The 20,202-nt window shown below is 36.1% G+C and overlaps 1 protein-coding gene across 1 annotated transcript in view; it reads left to right on the forward strand.

The window, feature by feature from the left end:
- Window positions 1-20,202, forward strand: part of VPS41 (VPS41 subunit of HOPS complex) — a 185,044-nt gene that overhangs the window by 66,840 nt on the left and 98,002 nt on the right. The window contains exon 5 of the mRNA XM_007981558.3: window positions 14,808-14,882. Coding sequence (XP_007979749.2) covers window positions 14,808-14,882 — 75 coding nt within the window. The remainder of the gene's footprint in view (window positions 1-14,807; window positions 14,883-20,202) is intronic.

Raw genomic sequence — 20,202 nt, forward strand, 5'->3', positions numbered from 1 at the left:
ATTGCAAACTCCGGGGAAAATGAGCTCCAACTCTAGATTTACTGTTCATCCACCTCACTGTACAGGACAACTTTAGGATTTGTAGCATCCCAGAAGGTGACTATCTTTAACCTGAATGTATTTCAGTGATTTGTAAGCTTAATAAGGGCAAGGATCACATTTGTTTTGTGTACCACTGTGTATTTGGTATCCAGCACAGTCCCTGGCATGAGAATAAAAGAGATAATTTGTACCAAAAGCCTCTTTTTTTCCTTTTATTGAAGTAATGTTTTGAATATTTCCCAGATTGTGAATAACTGTCTTGAGTATATAGTCACTGTCTGGTGCCGTGTGCAAGCCAGGCTTCTACCATTGTCCATGGGCATGTGGCAGGCATGGGCAGAAGATGAAATTTAACAAAAAGAAAACAGCTCAAGGAATCAGCAGTATGCCAGCCTTTTAGGAGGCAAACCCTTCAAATCCTCCCTGTGCTTTTAAAGGTTGTTAGGATTTAGAAAACCAACGTCTATCTAATAAGTCTTCTGTAGGCGGAAAGGCCGTTCTGTGCCCCTGCCTCTGTTGAGGTTCTACCGTCCTGGTGGGTGCAACAGCAGGTTGAATATCTGAGCCTTTTACCTGTCAGCCATGCACACAGGGCTGTTGGTCTCAGGCACAGAGTAGGGACAGCAGCCTAGGGCTTTAGGGGTCAAATGAAGTTGCACATGGTCATTGCCTGTGGTCTCATAAGTTTACAACATATAAATGCTCTTGTGGGGGAGGTGGTTAAAAACTCTTGATTAGAGGAAAAGTTAAGGAAAAGAGTAGGGATATTTTAATGAATAAGCAGAGACTGATATATAAGCATTCTCATAAATACAGAAAATTTAAGCTCCGTTGTTAAACAGGGATGACGTGGATGGGCAAACTTATTTTCTTTCCAAACAAGATGACTCTTCCTCAGAATTTCTTTCCGTTCTTCACATTCTCAGATGATTTTTATTTTTTTTAAGATTATTTCCAAGATGTTAGAGTTTAGTCAAGGATGTTTATATTCTAATAGAGTAATTTGATTTTTAGATCATTAGAATGGAAGTTTAAGTGGCTAAAGTTTCCTAACAAATTTACTGTTTTCAGTCTATGTTAGAAGTTAGAGAATATTAGGGCTATACGGAGATACATATAAATGGTGCAGTCATATATCTTGAAGTAATCATTTTATATTATTCACTTTAATTTTGTAGCATCAGGGCACAGCTCTGATGAACCATAAAGCCACTTGAAGCACTGCAGCTAGTTTGAAATCACTGGGAAGGAATCGTCTGCAGTTCAATCGACTGTGATATTTGGGAAACATTTGTGCACTCTTGTATTAGGAGTATAAAACTCATCATCTCAAATAATAGACATGTTATTGTTTCGTATTATTAAAATAGCAGTATTGGTATGACTAATTGTTAGCTACTATGTAACTTAAATAGATACCTTTCGCTTAGAAAGCAGCATTGCTTCTATATATAAATAGAGGTGAACTTTTTAAAGTATACATTTATAGTAGATAATCAGTAGTTGTTTTTGGAATAAAAGGATATTTCAACGACATTTTCATGCAGTATATTAAATGTAACATAACCTGGCCATGCCACATTTTATCACTTAACCCTTCTATTTATAAATTGCTGCCTTTTGAATTTCCTAATTATTTCTCAAGTTGGAATGAATTGTTACTGAGAAAGCATTATTTCCTCATCTGTAGAAACAGCAGCTTCTGTTAAAATCTGGATTGTCTTGAAAGAGCTTCCATTTAATATAGTCATTCAGTTTTAAAGGCGTAGAGTCATCTTTAACACTTCATAAGAAGACTTTTTTGCATATTCATGTTAATTCTGAAATATAATTAGTGTTACGGAGACATGATTGCCACGTGTGGACTGTCAGCTCTTCATCAGCTGCTCAAATCTGATCAAATCTTTTCAGTTGAGTATTGAAAACCTTGGGTCCCAAAAGAACAGGGGCATGTCAGAAGTTAACTCTTTCCATTGAACTTAATTGAGGCTTTATCATCCTTTAAATTTTTTCTTATTTTTAAGAAAATAACATTTTAACAAAACTCTGCCTCTGCTTTTATTCCGCTCTGTAGTTGTCTTTTTCTAGAGCTTTTGTTTATTTATGTATTTGCCTGTTTTCTCGTTACATGAGATGTGCTTCAGACTCCGAATGATTGTGGTTCTTGTTCTCTCGGGAGCTTCATTGAGCTTTTCTATGCCAGATGCTGAGTTTAAAGTAGATTTCTGCTCTCTTGGGCTCACAATTAAGTGCCAGAGACAGGCAGCAAAGTGAGTTATTGTTCTGAAACAGAAATGCTTGGATAGAGACTGATGTGGGAACACACAGAGGGGTATGCCATCCTGCAGAAAGGAAGTTAGGGGCCTTCCCATAGGAGGTGATGCTTGCATTGAATCTTTTAGAAAGAGCAGGAATTAGCCAAGTGGTGGGCGACAGAGGCTGTGCATGGTCTATTCTAAGCCAAATATATAGAGTTAAAGAAAACATTTTAAAAAACCGGGATGTTTAGAATCTTTTGAATCTTTAGGATCTGGCTGGAAATGAGCCTGAAGAGATAGGTGGAGCCACACAATGAAAAATGACTTTATCAGTAGGACGACTATATATTTTACTATTCAAATGAGGATGAAAGGGCAACTCTTAATAATTATACCTGGGCAGCAGTGACAGACACTGACAAGGGCAAACTGGGATGTATGGTTATTCTGTTTAAAAGCCATATTAAGGAATTTACTTTAAACAGAGTAGCAACATGTGTAATTTGCTTTTAGAAGACTAACTTTGGGATTCGCAGTGTGGAAAATGGGGTGTTGGAGAAGACGAGTATGTGTCAGGGGATGTGCTTGTAGGGCTTGTTTGGGGAAGTGGTGTGAATTAAGAGACCATCTGCTACAGCAGTAGGAAAAGGATGGATTTGAGAGGTATTAAGAGATAGAAGGATAGGACTTAGTGACTTTTGATTGCTTGTTGGGGGCGTGAGGGAGAAAAATTTCTCTGGGATGACTCTTAGTACTCTGGCTTAGAAAGCTAAGTGGACTGAGGGTCATTAGTTGAAATAAAGAATACAGAAGAAGGCACTGGTTCTGGAATTGACAATTTGACATAGAGCTGTAGAGTAGTTGTTAATGTGAATATGCAGCTCTAAAGAGAGGCCTGAGCTGGATTGAAAATACTGCTGTTTAAGAGGCAGGCTGAGGATCTACAACCTGGAAGGGTGACTGAGTAGTTGTGAGTAGAGGCTGGCTGCGGTGGCTCACGCCTGTAATCCCAGCACTTTGGGAGGCCAAGGTGGGTGGATCACCTGAGGTTAGGAGTTCGAGACCAGCCTGACCATCATAGTGAAACCCTATCTCTATTAAAAATACAAAAATTAGCTGGGTATGGTCACACATTCCTCTAATCCCAGCTACTTGGGAGGCTGAGGCAGGAGAATTGCTTGAACCCGGGAGATGGAGGTTGCAGTAGGCCAAGATCACGCCATTGCACTCCAGCCTGGGCAGCAAGAGCAAAACTCCATCTCAAAACAACAACAGCAACAATAACAACAACAGAAGTTGTGAGTAGAAAGGCAGGAAGGAAATGAAGAGAAGTGGGTGTAATGGAAGCCAGTGGAGGAGAGTTTCAGGGGCCAGAAAGTCATGGGGACTGAAGGGCATCCACTGACTTTGAAGCTAAGAAGGCTTTGGCAACCTTTCCCCCAGCAATTTTGGTGGTGTCATTCAGGTAGAAGACCCATTTCTTGTCTACTAGTAAATGAACATAGGGAATGAAAGGAAATAGGCAGCCATTCCTTTGTATACCTTGGATGATTGGTTCCTTGGAAGTATCTTTTCTCATCAATTGGCAAAAATGGTAACTTGAGCAAGAGAATAGTGAGGCATGTGTATATATATTTTCCACATCCACGCTCATGAGGAATGAAGTACATCTGAGGCTGGCCAGCCAGGCTTCTTTGTTGGTTAAGTGACTGTGACGCAATTTAAACGTATTTGTAATACAAAAATTGGTTCTTTTTTATTTTGTAGTCTGGCTCTGGATTCTTCCTAGATACTTACTCAATTCTAAGTGTAGTTATTTTAAAATCTAACTGTGAATATTTTAAATTGGTTTTAAATGAGAACAAAAGGGGGAAGGAAGATGAGTTGCTGCCAACACAGTGGCGACTCTCAGCTGTTCAGGGGCAGAAGGGCGAGGTCACGTGAGAAACTTGTGTACTTCAAGTGCAGGAGTGGTGAACTGGACCAGGGAGTGGGTGGGTCTGGTCCTTTTCACTGTCTGTTCCCGGGATGAAAACATTAAATGGTTTTACTGTTTCAATGAAGGAAGTCATCTCTTCTCACTTTTAAGCGAAAGCCAGCAGTCTGTCTGGTAATTAATATGCTATTTCCATTTGCTAAGGGGACTGAAATTTTCAGCGTCTTAATTTTTGTTTCTTTCATTTTACATTTAATGTTTACTTTTACATTACTTTGTTTTAATTCTGAACTATTTTTTCATTATATGTTTAGTAATCATTGTTTCTGTTTTTTATGTTGAACATTTAAAAATCTTCATTTACTTAACATTTATAACATATCCAGAATTTAATATTGCTGTGACGCAGACTAGGAGTGTATTCATTATTTTTTCTTGTAGGATTTTTGTTCAGTCTCTTTCCTAATATTTGTGATGATTGTTCACTTGAGAGCTAAAGTCTTCTCCCCCATTTCCCTAAGGGGAAGCATATTGTAATAACTGTCATTAAGTAATTTCCCCACAAACATGTGCAATAGGTTCATGTTTTTATAGCCTATTTTTTGGTGGGAAGGAGTACTGATGTGCTAGGTAAGAATGATGGATTTTGCTTTTGTCATTGGGCCCATAAATAACAAAAATATAACAGAAAATAAAAACATAACAATAGTTTACTTATTTTTCTATTCAACAGTGTTTATATAACTCATTGTTGTCAATGCTGAGGGAAAAGAAAGTTGGAAGGAAGCAGTGGGTCAGCAGCATCAGTGTCACAAAGCCGTCAAGGATGGGAAGGCTGAAAGAATTCCCCGTTTGCTTCAGCCTCTGAAGTTCTTGGCAACCTTAGGGAGAGCAGTTGGCGATGGAAGGGTGGACAGCAGCTAGCTGCCATGCTACTCAGGAGTGACAGTGATGGGAGGCCCCGGAGCACTGAGTGGATGGCTCTCCTAGGGAACTAACTGGCTGGAGCCCTTCCATCTTCCCTTTTGCGTTTACTGAACCTATATTGTGAGACTTTCAAGAAAGCTTCATGAGAGTTCTCCAACTTCAGGATTGATTGTTTGATTAATATATTCTCCATCTTGAATCAAAGAAGGGTTTAGTGCTGGAGAGGAAATCTTAGAGCAACTGAAAAGATTGGAGAGTTTATAGTTAAAGAATATACTGTTCTGGCCGGGCGAGGTGGCTCACACCTGTAAATTCAGCACTTTGGGAGGCCGAGGCGGGAGGATCACCTGAGGTCAGGAGCTTGACACCAGCCTGGCTAACATGGTGAAACCCCGTCTTTACTAAAACTACAAAAAAGTTAGCCAGACTTGGTGGTGCACACCTGTAGTCCCAGCTACTCAGGAGGCTGAGGCAGAAGAATCGCTTCAACCAGGAGGCAAAGGTTGCAGTGAGCTGAGATCACATCACTGCACTCCAGCCTGAGTGACAGAGCGAGACTCTTGTTTCAAAGAAAAAAAATATATATATACTGTTCTGGTTTTAAAATAAGTCAGTGAGAAAATAAGTATTTTTATTTGTTTTTGTTTTGTTTCGTTTTGTTTTGTAGATGTATGGAAAACCTGCTATTAGGTATGTTTTTCATAGGCTTCTTAAATCCAGGTGGAGGTCTTGCTTCCCTCCTGGGTGCATCATCAGTGGAGAGTAAAATAAGCAGTAAAATGAGCTTTTCCCAAGTATGAAAGAACAGACATTTGCTTTTCACACATGGAGTGTAAGTGTGGCGTGCTTGCTAACTGTGACTAAAGAGCATGAAGCTGCATAGGCAACCATGTGGATGTTGGGATTGCTAACTAGTGGATCTCTGAGAGAACGAAAATGAAATCCTGGCTTCTATTTCTTATTCATTCCTCTCTGTGTCCGTGGGGATGCAGCATTTTTGAAGGAATCAATTATCCATTTGTTAGTCAGAGGAGCCTTACAAATTATACATTAGCAGATTGATTTCTTGGGTTCACTGTTGGGGGACTGATAGCTTAAGGTGGGATGATGAGGAGTGTCAAGGGAAAAGAAGTTGCTACAAAGAACACCATTAAAAGCAGCTTTCGAAATGACCGTGAATTTATTCCTAATTGAAGAGCTGACATAATCCATACTAAGTGTATTTATTTCAAGCATCTTACATTAGGTAATTGATTATCACATGAGGTGTACATGTTGGTAATTTTGCCTTTTCTTTAAATTTAAGAACTCGAGACCACCTGTAGTGGACTTAGAATTAGAAGGTGTGTGCTGGTCCCTGCCCCCTCCTGCTTACTCGGACTTCTTTTTTTATTCCATTAAGGAAACATTTTTGTATGTTCTATAGTGTCAGCTTGACATTATTGATTTTTGAACAAACTCACTTATATTGTCCAGAATTCCAAACATGTCTCCATTAGTAATAAAATTGTAGCTAATGGAAAATACAGCTGAGGCCATTTTTCTCTGGTCTTCTTTTCTCTGGTCACTCTCTCTTTCCTACATTTATGCCAGTATTACATCTTTGCAAACACACACCCCAAATTGTGTATTTAGATGTGATGCTTTCTGCTCATTGCTGTTATGGTGAAAGGTTTAGGAAAATCAGTCATTTTAGCTATGTAGAATCTTGTACTGGAAGGTTTCCCTCTATGTTTGGGAATATCCTGTACCCTTTCTCTCTTTCCTGTTGTTGTTTTTTCCTGTCGTTGCTGTTTGTTTCTTTGTTTTCAGTATATAGAAATGACAGATGTGTGTAAGGCATTTGTTTCTTTTATAGGAGGAATGATTATGGATGCCAGGCTAGTTGCATGCAACATTGACAGTTGTAATATTGAAATCCTCTTGTTTATTTGTTCTTTATTAAATGTTATGGAACTGTTATGGAAATGGAATGTGCGTAGTAATGGTACTCAGTTATCACTCAAAAATATGCATGTGAGTTCCTGGAATCCTGGTTTTAAATATTATATTTAATATCTGGTTTCTTTTTGTTTTTAGATTAATGAATTTGCTACCTTGCCATATTTTAAAACTATCTTCTGATTAGAAACAAAATAAATATATTTTTTGTAGAAATCTAGTAAAACATAGAAAGGAGTAACCCAAACAATAATAACTTAGCACTCAGATATAACCAATGCTAATATTTGGGAGTATCTGCTTCCAGTCACATAGGTGATATACAAATACTCTAAATATAGTAATATTCGGCTAACCTGGAGTTAACTAAACTTCAAAGTTTGAGAGCACAGTTCTCCTGACAGCCAAATCTACTGCTGACACACACTGCAAATTCTGGGGATTCCCAAAACCACCCTCATGTTTGATAGGTAGGAGACTCACAGAACTCACTGAAAGCTGTTGTATTAATGGTGCTTTATTACAGGGAAAGGATACAGGTCAAAAATCAGACAAAGGGAGAGAGAACATACAGGCTACAGCGTGGGAGAGTTTCACATGTAAAGCTTTCACTGTCCTCAGGATGTGCTACCCTCCTGGTATAGATGTGTGCTGACCAGAGAAGCTCACCTGAGCCTCAGTGTTCAGGATTTTTATGTAGACTCTATTACACAGCATGATCGATTGAGGATTATTCATGTGGTTAATCTCAGCTGCCAGGTTGACTAATACCACTCTGACCCAAAGCCCCCACCCACTACATGATTGGTCTTTTTGCTTTGTCCAGCTCCCACACTAATATGATTGGGTATGGCAGGCCTGCCCTAATGTCTGGTCTGGCCAGCCCCCTGCCTTTGACTTAAGATGTTCCTGTCTGTTACACAGAAACCAAGGGCAAAGACTGAACCTCTCATTGGACAAAGCCAAATACCTTAGTACACAATACCTTTTTGTTAATTTCTAAGAATTATCATTTAGATGCTTTGCTTTTAGAAATTTAGATAATTTCTATTTTTTAGTATCTTACAAAAGAAACTTGTTGTGAAAAGGCCCTTGTGAAATAATCTTTCTGCTTCTCTTTGGTCATAATAGGTAATGTATATTTTAAATAATTTTGATACACATTTTCAAATACCCTTCAGAAACATTTTCCAAATTTGAATTATTACCAGCAGCATGAGTATCCTTTTTTGTGCTTCTTTGCCAAAACTATTTTTAAAAGTTTGCTATTTCCAAAGGTAAAATATATTGTTTTGGTTTTCATTTTTTTGTTGTTGTTGTTAAATTGACTCTTATTCTTGTTTACCTACAATTTATGCACATTGACTGTTTACTTGGTTTGATTTTGGTGACCAAAAAATTCAAATTTATTCAAAAATCACTCCAAAGAAAATTTTAAAATGTGTAATAAGGTACAAAGATGTTTGCAGTCTGCGTGACATGGGGTAAATATCCTTAAATATCCTTAACCTATAATGACTTCTTATAAATCAGTTTAAAAATTACAGACATCTCAAAAGTAAAATAGTTTCTGCTCCTGGATTCATTCTTAGAACCGATAGCTTAAGACTGCAGTTTTTACTGATGTGTTAACTAGCTTTTCTCTCCAATTCTATTTAAAGTGACCCAAGAAATGGAGAATATTTATACTTTCACTTTGAAACAGAGAAGGGAAGACTGTAGTAAATAATCAAGTACTAAATAATGTGATTGCATTGATTTTGAGGAGGCATAAATCAAGTATAATTTGTAATAATTTAAAAGTAATTGCTAATAAGATAAATGTTTATCAACATCATCTAATTCTTGGATAGAAAAGAAAAAAATTTGAGTAATATAGCAAATAATAAAAAATGAAATGGGGACACATAAAAACTGTAAAATAATGTAGTAACTAAGCCAATACTAAATGGACCAGATATTCTGTTACTATTAATTAAAGAAAAATAACCTTAGCTTTGAAGGACACATATTTTACAAAATGATGAAAGTGAAAAATAAAAATGTGAGCAAAATACACAGTAAAAAGCCAAACAGAAACCAAGTGTGTTGGTGGTAGAAATGTGACAAAAACTAGAATTTAGAGCAAAAGAGCATTAACAGCAGAAGGCATAGTATATTGATTACATTTACAAGTTAAAAGGAAGATTGAGTATAATCATTATACCCTTTGATATGCCAAATTATAGGGCATCTAATATCTGGACCAAAATTCATTTGAAATTCAAGGATAAATGAACAAAACTACAATTGGAGTAAGAAGTTTTTAAAACTTGTTTTTAATCAGTTTCGATAGATGAAGGAAGAAAATAGTAAGTATATAGAGAAATTAAATAATATAAATAGCATGATTTAAAAATACGTATTTTGAGCCTAAAATGGAGAATATGCATTATTTTTGAAATTATATCTTAGGTTACAAAGAGAAATTATTAAATTTCTAAAAACAGATATTATACAAACCACATTCACAGACCACAATTCATTCACACTAGACTTTATTAATAACTAGATTAATGGGCAAATACAGCATCACCATCCATGGAAATGAAACAAAATGTTACTTTTCTCAAAAAGGAAATAATTATTGTAATTACACGTTAACTTTTGTCCTTTGGTTTGTGGCCAGTGATAATCAAAAGCATTTTATTATATGACTGACAAATGAGTAATTATAATTATTAGGTAGTGTATTAAAGTCTGGAAATTTCAAGGTGGTGAACAAAATTGTTCTAAAATAAAAAGGGAAAAAATTAAGGAAGAATAATAAGAAATTAATAAAATAGAAAAATTTTAAAATAAAGCAAATTGATGAAAATATTGTTTCTGCAAAGAGGCCACCAGTACAGCGGATATACACCTGATAATGATAATCAAAGAAAAAAAGGAAACAAAGTACTTATACCTGTAAGATATCTGTATATTTGCAAATATGAAATAGGAAAAGTAATAGTACCTACCTTATAGAATTGCTGTGTTAAATGATGCATGTATAAAACTCATAGAATAGAGCCTGATGTATAATGACCATATAGTAAATATTAACTTAGTAGTAATAGTTTTACTATTTATTCTTAGTAGTATTAATATCATCAGTATTATTTAAATAGTTAACAAAAAGTAAAATAAAAGTTATTTTCATCACTAATGAATTTAAAATGTGCTATTTTTTTTTTTCTTGCAAAATATAAATGACCAGATTAGATTGAGAACATTTGAGTAGCTTGACAATTAAAGTGGAAAAAAATGAAAAAAAGATCTCAAAATTTAAGAAATAACCCATTAAAGATGTTGATCTCAGACATTTTTATGAGCCGGTTCTTTATTATCTTCTTAAATTTTTAATGTTTATTGTGAAATGTAACTTGACATAAAACGTGTAGCAAAACAGATCATCACCATGCAAACAGTCACAAAACTACCACTCTGTTGAGAATAAACCATGTGACCCTTCCTGATCACCGTGTTCTCTCTTCCCCTCAGAGGTAACCACTATACTGACCTTTATAGTAATAACTCTCTGACTTCTCCATTTTATTTTACAACCTGTATGTGCACCCCCTTCACACTCTGGTTTTGCCTATTTTTGTATGTTGTGTAAATGGAATCACACAATATGTGTCAGGAATGAGGAAAGGATGCTTCCTGTAATTGCTGCTCCTTGAATAAAACTGTCAAACGAATGTTAAGACCTCTCAAGGGAAACATATAAAACTTTATTTAGAGATATCGAAGAAGACCCAAATAAATGAAGAAATGTTCCATGTTTGCGGATTGGAAGATTCAATATTACAAAGATAACAAAGGGAGAGCTCTCAACATTTTACCATTAAGTGCAATATTTTCCTTACCATTCAGAAGACATTCTTTAAGAGGTTGAGGAATTTTTCTCCTAGTGTGCTAAAAGTTTTTTTTTTTTTTTAAATACCATGAATGGATATTGAGTTTCATCAAAAACTTTCTGTATCCATTGAGATAATTCTGTGGTTTTTCTCATTTATCAATATAGAAAATTCGTGTTCATAGGTTAAATCAGCTTTGTATTTTTGGAATAAACTTGGATTTTCTCTATAGGTTGGCTTTGTTAATCGTTTCTTTAGGATTTTTTCATTTGTGTTTGTGGGTAAGATTTACTTGTACTTTTTCTTTCTCCTAATATTCTTGTTGAGTTTTATTAGTATAAGGTTATCCTAGTCTGTTAAAATGTGTTGAGGAGCATTTCCTTTTTATTTTTTTCTCTGGAAGAATTTATGTTGAATTGGAATTTTTTATTCTTTGAACATTCTCTCATGAAGTTAATATTCTAGTTAGTGAATTTGAAAATAAATAAGTAAAAGATATGCTAAGATAGTGGCAAGTGCTAAGGAGACAAAAGCAATGAGGAGTTATGAAATGTTTGGGTAAAATGTTGAACTTTTAGATTGGTTGGCCAGAGTCTCACTGAGAAGATGATTACCAGCACACAGTAGGCAGAAAAGCATCCCAGGCACAGGGTGGACAAATGCAAAGGCCTTAAGGCTTGAGAAGCAGCAAAAGGTCATCAGGACTGGAGTAGAGAGAACCAGGGGGAGAGGGGATGAGGTAAGAAGTTGGAGGGAAGGCAAAGGCCAGATAATTTAGGACTGTCAGGTCATAGTAAACATGTTGGCTTTTTTCTTGAGATAGGAGGCCATTGCAGTGTTTTAAGCAAAGGAATGACTCTTATTGACCTGTTAACAGTGTCACTGTGCAGACTTGTTGAGAACAGATTTCTAGGAGAGTCAGGGCAGGAGAAAGTCACTTAGGAGATAATTACGATAATCCCTACTAGAATGATGGACCAGGATAGCAGCTGTAGGGGTGGTGAAATGTGGTCCAAGTCTGAATAAATTTCATCAGAAGAGGTGATAGGAATTGTGAAATATTAGATATAGAGTGGACATAAAGACAGGAATCAAAAGTGACTTGAAAGTTTTTTCCCAGAGCAACTAGAAGGCATTAACTGAGGTGGGGAAACCATCAGGAAGAGCCCTTTCCAGAGGGAATATTGGGATCTTGGTTTTAGATATGTTTTAGATGAGGTGCATATTAGGCATCCAAGTACAGATATAAAAGAAATCATCTTAGATACTGGTCTGGAATAGGGAGAGGCCCAACCTGGAGATAAAAATGTAGGGGTCATTCCATGGCCTGGAGAAAATATTATGTTTTGAGTATAGAGGTAAAAAAGAAGAGGTGCAAGGACTGAACCATGAGATGTGGAAGTCAGGAGTTATCAGTGGTGCTACGTATTCCAATTAGGTGAAGTAAGTTAGGATTGAACAAGGACCATTATGTTTAGCAGCATTGGGGTTATTTGATCTCAAAATTCACAAGAATAAATACTTGAGAAAAGCCAAAGAAAATGTGAAAAATTGTGACTGAGACTTACTAGATATCAGAACATACTGTGTACACCCTCTATAATTAAATCAATGCTGAATTGATATGGGAATGGACAGAGACCACAACTGAAAACCCAGAATGTTATGTGAAAATTAGCTGGACGTGGTGGCACCTGCCTGTAATCCCAGCTACTCGGGAGGCTGAGGCAGGAAAATCACTTCAACCCAGGAGGCGGAGGTTGCAGTGAGCTGAGATTGTGCCACTGCACTCTAGCCTAGTGACAGAGCTAGAATTCGTCTCGAAAAAAAAAAAAAGAAAGAAAATGAATTCTGAAATGTGAAAGACTTAAATACAAGAAATAAAGTAATAACCATCATGCAGAAAAATAGGAGACTGCATATACAACGTCTGGATAAATATTATACTTTATACCCTAAAAATAGAAAAGAGCTCTTACAGATTGACAAAACAACAAACATGTTAATAGAAAAAAAATGAGTAAGAGAAGTGAACAAGCAGTTTACAGAAGAGCAAATTAATTGGCCAATAGACTTAAGAAAAATGCTTAAGTTTATTAGTAGTCAGGGAAATGAATCAATGAATATTGATTGTTGGCAGAAAAAAAATGAAAAAAAAAAACCTTCTATTGCTAATAGAGGTACGTGGGAAAAAGGATTCTCTTACCTTAGAGGTATGATTTTTCCCCCCATAATGTTGCTAATGTGATGGCACAAATGGTTTCCATTCAGTGAGAAACATGTTGTAATGGAAACTTTGGTTTATTTGCACTTGGAATACTATTGTGTGGCATGCATAGCCCTTAGTAGCACTGTGGCTTTAGACATTCACATAAATTCTTGAAGCCTCATTTTCCTCATTGTGAGATGGAGATAACCAGCCTTAGCTGACTGCTTTCTCTGGGGTTCAATAACAGATCTTGTATATGCCAGGTCTTTGGAAATGATATAATGTGATTTACAGAATATTAGGATAGGCCATGAGCTTTTCAATACCAGAGTCCGAGAACAAATTACATAAGCACGTATATAGAAAGAAAATCTACTAAGTGTAACTTGCAGTAAAGAAGAGCTTTGTAAAGAAGGCTTGATGTCTTAGTTGCTTTCATTATTGGGTGTCAGTTTTCTAAGCACAGAACAATGTTGTCCAGTGGAACTTACTGCAGTGATGATGATCTGTGATCTGTATTCTTTCCAGTATGAGTCACGTGTAGTCGTTGAACAGTTGGCGTGTGTTAGTGCAACAGAGGAACTGATTTATCGAATTTTAATTTAACTTTCAGTTTTAAAGGCTGCATGTGGACAGTACCATATTGGACAGGAAACCTAGGCTGCACACACTTACTAAATTATAATTTGAGGCAGCTTACAACCAGATGCCAAAGAAATTACAATCAGAGGTTTGTGGAGTTTATATTTGCCAAGACTAAAATCGATATTAAAAAATTGTTGTTTGATGAACCCACGATCTGAATAAGGAAACTGTTAACAGAAGATACTCAATTTGAGGAAGGAATTTATTCAAAGACTATAGAAGTTGAACATTTAGACTTCTCAGCCAGAAGTCCAGACATGCTGGTCTAGGTGCTTTCCCAGATCAGCTTTTGCTTTCTTTGTAGATTCTTTGCTGCCCAGTGCAGTATTTTTCACTCTTCCCAGGTTGTAGGCCTGACTCCTCTGTTTTCTCTGTTTTGATTCCCTGCTATGAGCTTCAGTTTATTCTTCTACAAAATGGATCAAATATCTATCTTCAAGGACCTTTACTCTTCTAACATTCTAGGAACTTTAAGGAGCTAGCTTATTTTTCATGGGCTGCATCTCAGGAGTGTTGCTCATATGGTGATTTAGGGATCGAGATGAGAAAGGATTTTGTAGCCAGGAGTCTCATCTCCATGTCGGAATGTCTTTCAACAGCATCAATCAATGGGTGGCCTTTTTGAGGTCTGGGAGCCTTGGTCTGCCCTGACCTTTGCCTACTTGCTCTATATTTTTCACTTGAAGATCCCACATTCAACTTTGCATATTTACATTTATTTTATCAACAAGCCAAACCATTTTAAGGCTAAATATTTTTTAAAAACTACTTTGCAAGCTCGTGTTGTAGCTGCTGTAGGCTTACATTTCTTCTCATAGTTGCTACTGTGCTTTGTGTAAGATAGTTGGAAACTGTCATTATTTTATAAGAAAACAAAGAGTTTACTATTTTACAAAGAGCAAAGACATTTGATTGTTGATACATATGTTCCTGAAGTTTTACACATCTTTTCATCTTTTTCTTTTTAGAGTCCTGTGAAGATAAATCAGATTAGCTTGGATGAAAGTGGAGAGCACATGGGCGTGTGTTCAGAGGATGGCAAGGTATGGCAAGGATGTGGTCATGCTGAGAGTTCTGCTGTGGCGCCAGCCCCAGGTGATCGGAACAGCACCTTGCTTACTATATACCTGCATTAAGACAATCTTGATTATTCTTTCTGAGTATTGAACTTGCTTCTATTTGGTCATAATTAAAATAAAATATATTTTGCACAAATGTGCCTTAGGAAAAGTAATTACAAGAATGTCAATAATGTAACTAGTATTAAACTGATTAACAGCTGTGGCAGGGTGACGTGTCACCTTAATCATTACTACCGTGCCACTTCTACTTCAGTGACTAGTCTGCAGTTCCTGCAAGATAGTAGTTTAATGCCTTTCTGCCATAAATCCACAAAATTGGATTTTGTGGGCATGATTTCTGTGGGCCAGTGGTTTTCATTTTCACACACAAGTTATGAATGTTTCTCTTGAATTATAGAATCTTTTGATAAGCAATCATAGTTTATCAGAAGAATAAAGTGTCTTACAATGGCCACATTAAATAAATGTAAAATCAATATATGTACAGTTTTCTAAAAACCTGGTGCCTACTTCCTTGACCAAGGACATACATCATTTGTGCAGTGTATAACTAACAATTATCAGTGCTTCTTGCTGATGTTGAGCTGTGACATTTAATGGTTGTGGTGATTGATTTTCCACTTATAAGAATGTCTTTTTTGTTTTTAAGTCAATGGAAATCTTTTCTAATGTTGGTTTGCAATGATAAAATTCTAATGCACAGTATATTTAAGCTACTTTTCTAAAATAACAGTTTGAGAGAGTGCATTAAGAATCATTATAGATCTTTACATATTCCTTACTGAGTAAAGCAGATTTTCTAATCTAATTTTGTATTTTTTATGTGCCCTAAATTCAGTGGGCCATTAAGATGGGTAAATTAAAAACAGTAAAAGTTTAAAAGTGTAAAAGAGTAATATATATATCTTAGTGTAAAAGAGATATACCCATTTAATCTGTTAACGAAAAGCAACATGAAGTCTCTTGACATACAAGAATGCATTTTACAGATCTAAGCCTAATGTTGCCCAGAGTCTTTTGAAACAGTAATTGGAACACTAGTGCTTTTCAAAAAGCACTGTCAAATTTTCAGTACTTTCAGAAATTCTGAGATTGTCATGATTATCAGAGAGAGATGAGGGAGGAGTTGGTTTGTGCAGAAATTGAGAAGAATTATCCACACCGCTGAAACATTTTTTGTGTTCATGTATTTGTAAAGAAAGATAATCTTCATTTTGTTTTCTTAAAGGTGAAGAATTCCTTTTGGGCTGTTATCAATTTAATCGAACTAATTTGTTGAAAGATAGTACTCATTTTTTAAAAAAACTGGAAACGAATTTTTACTAAATACTTCATCTAGGAATCTTCAGAGCTTTAAATATTGAAGAAGTATTATTTAATGCACCAAAGTGGAATATGTTAGCTACTCCATCTGCTGGATAAGATGAACCTCAGATTATCTCATGGTACCCTTCTTGTCAAACACCTTTGGTTTCCTATTTTGGTGAAATTTATAGCTGCCATATTTTGGTGTGGAACTGTGATATATTTTGGGAAATGATTTTCCCATATTTTTATTAACATTGATAGAATTGAAAATAAATCTTTTAGTACACATACTTATATGTAAGCTACCCCCTTACCATGGGTTAGTCAGTATTGTGAAAGTTGAGAAGCTAGTATAGAATGATCTGGTAAAGTGGTTAGTGGTGATAAAAACATAAAGATATTACACAAATACATTCTAGATATCTAAATCTAATGCTTCTTTAAATAGGTTTTGTGGGTATTTTTTTCTTTTCTTCAGTCTGTTAAGGATCCTTGTTAAATAATTATTTATTAGGTTATTTCAAGGGTAACCTTTGATATTTGCATTGTTTTCAAGTCATAATTCCATCAGTTGTTTAAAATTTACTCTGTTTATTCAGCTGGTGGTCATTTTCAATCTTTTTTTGTCATGACTTTTCTACACTTGAGTTCTGCATTTTGAGACACACACATATATCGTGTGTGTGTGTGTGTTCAGTTTCAGTTTACTGGCATATGTTTCTAGAAAACTTTTAGGATAAGCACATACAAGGTTTATTTTGGGATCGCTTGCATATGTTGCTTTCATGTGTAAACTATAATTTAGTATAAAATTCTGGGTTGGAATATTTTCTCTCAAAAGTTTGGAGACGTTGTTCCCTTTTTTCTGACATTTATTTTTGTAGACACGTCTGAAGCCAGCTTACTTTTGTTCTTTTCTAAAACCTTTACAATTTTTGTTTGGTCCTGCCTTGGAACTTGGACTAATAATAATAATTACAACAAGAACAACAACAGTAATAAATGGTCTGTGTAATTCAGTTTGCTAAGTTATGTCTAGTTCTGGTCTCTTTTCATTAATTTTGTCTGGTGCACAATCAGTCCTTTTGATCCATACACTGAAGTATTATTTTCATTTCAGAAAAGTTTACTTCAGTTATAATTTTGATGATTGCCTCAGTTGCATTTGTTTTCATTTCTTCAAAGAAACTCAATAGTATAAAGCTGAAGGCAATATCGCTTAGAGGCTAAGTGCATAGCTCTGTATTACAGCTGCCTGGGCTGGCATTCCCACTCGCTGTGTGAAGTTGGGCATGTTGCTGGGCCTGGCAGTGCCTCCCTCTCCTCAGCTTGGCAGTGGGAGGCCCCTGAGGAGTGTTGTGAGGTGCGGAGTATATGGTGAGCTGTCAGTTATGTATTAATTGTTTTTATTGCTAACCATTCATTTTTAATCCATTGCAGTCTGGCCTCTTCCTGTCTCCCATTCTTGTACCTGAACTTTTCAAGGCAAGAGGGTGAACAATCAAAGCACTATTTACCCTTCTCTTCCTTTTGGCAGTACATAAGTTGTACAGAAAAGTGTTCATTCATATTGTGTGATGTCTCACACATGTACTTTGCTTTCTCATTTTTAGCTTTTTATTTCTGTGTAGTCAGGGAGAGTTTCTCTACTTGTTTATGCCCTTCGCTGATTCACTTTTCTTCCAAAGTCTGTTTTGTGTCTTACTACTTCCTCGAGTAGATTTTTATTCCATTTTGCATTTTTAATTTTTCTGAAATCTTTCCCAATTCTGTTTTCATTTCAGCCTGATATATATTTAATTTTTAAAAAATTACAACTTTTTATATGCCATGGAGTGTCAGGCGGGTGTTGTCTAGTGGTTAGCAGTGGAATTATCCTGTCACTTTTTAGCTGTGTGATGTCTGCTAAGTTATTTATACCTCTCTGTGCCTCAGTCCATTTCCTCCCCTGTAAAATGGGGATAATAACAGTACCTACTTATTGGGAGGATTAAATGAGTTAGTATATATAAATTACTTGGAATAGAACCTGGAACAGAAGAATCACTTATTAATTGTGAGTTATTATTATAATCATTGTTGTCATCTTCCTGTTTTTCTGCTCCAGGTTCATAGAGGTCTGATCTTCTTATTGTGGTTGCCAAACAGTTTTCTAGTTTTTCTTTGGTTTCTGGTTACTATAATTTCTTAAAACATGGTTTTTCTCCCTTTGAGTCTTTGGAATGTTCTGCAGGACTTTTTTAATAGACCTTGACTGTGCTTTTTGTTTGATTTGTTTATTCATTCCAGAACAGGGAGATCTCCTTCTGAACCTGGGTTAGCAAAGAGATTCAGTGTCTAACTTGCCCTTGTTATTGTTTTGGGTATTTTAGAATCACGCTAGTTCAGTAACAGGGACCCTAAAATGAGCTCAGTTTCCAGTAACTAGATGAAGGCAGCTCTCTAGGGGGAACTAGAGGCTTCTGTCATCACTCTCTGGTGTCTGATAGTCAACCTGGGTGGAGAATATGAAAACCAGCAATCTTGACCACCAGAGTCCCTTTAGCTACCACTGGAGGTATGATGACAGTTCACATGTCCACCCTATTTTGATTTTTAATGTGTTGTTTGGAAGTGGAAGTTTGAAAGAGGCTGTTACAAGGGAAGTCTAACTGGGAAGGTTGTATAGCACTCTGGCCACCTCTGTCCTAGTTTCTCTGCATCAGGGCTGTTGCCCAGTATTCTGGTTGGCAAATACATAGAGTTTCATGCTAAAGTGGAGAATGATTACATCCCTTACTGTTTCATGAGGGTAGGTTTCCTCTATTTCAGGTAATAAAACACATACTACGTACTTCTAAGGTACTCACATGGCTCTCTGGTTTGTAGCTAATGAGAAGTCCCCCAGGACTTTGCAGGAGATTGGTTCTATGGCCAATTGTTAGGAATTTTCTCTTTTTCTTCATTAGGTATTTTTGTTAGCAGGTTCAGGGAAGTTGTTAGGGCTTCTACAGGAGATACCATTTTCAAAAGGGTCCTCTCTCCTGTAACCTTTAATTACGTGATTCTTATCTCGGATGAGCTCTTCCCAAAAGCGAAGGGATTCCCTTCACAGATAAGTGTGAGTTTCACTGACAAAATGGCAAAATAAATAAAGAGGGAGAGAGAGGGGAAATAAATGAGAATTGTTTTGGATTTTATTAGCATTAGTGGTATAACCTGTGACCAGTTAGTTTGGCATGTCGTAGTAGTGAAATGAACCAAAACATTGAAGGTTTTACAAAACACCCTTGTGCGGATACTGACAAAGCTTATGAGATTTGTCTTGTGAAGTTATATTTTTTGATATTGAAATAGAATATAAGAACAGTTGAGGAAAATGTTGCTCAGATAAGCATAGTAATAGAAACTGACCAGAGAGTTCTGTTCTTGGTTTGCCACCTTCAGCAGTTACTCCTCCACCCCCTGCTGTGGGTATGACAGTGATATTTTTGCTTCTGGCGAATTCTCAAGGATAGTGATGCATATCGGTGCCTGTTTACTATGAACTTGTTTGATTTTGTTCTCTTTTTGTTTATTCCTCTTTATCACTATACTATTATGCCTTCAATATGCATTTTTTATTTTTAAAGGGACATTTATCCTTGGCAATTCCTAATTTAATTTTCAGCATTACATCCACAATCCCGGTATTTATCCACACATTTACTGATCTGTCAGTCTTTTTCTGCAGGCTTATGCATCATTTGTTTACATCTCATATACTTTTCTGCATAATAGAAATCGCTTTTTTCTAAAAATTACCTTTATCCCATCTGTAAGGCAGAAGGAAGTTTATCCATTTGAATGAATAGTTGGCTTCATTTAATTTCAATTTCTGTCATAGAGTACCCTTAATTCAAAGTCTGATATTCATGTTCTTTTCAGTTTGGCACATATTTAAGGCTTTTGAATGTTTTTTATTGTTGTTCTATTCTACTCTTCTTACACTTTA

Source organism: Chlorocebus sabaeus, chromosome 21 (assembly GCF_047675955.1).
Source record: "Chlorocebus sabaeus isolate Y175 chromosome 21, mChlSab1.0.hap1, whole genome shotgun sequence".
NCBI classification, from domain to species: domain Eukaryota; kingdom Metazoa; phylum Chordata; class Mammalia; order Primates; family Cercopithecidae; genus Chlorocebus; species Chlorocebus sabaeus.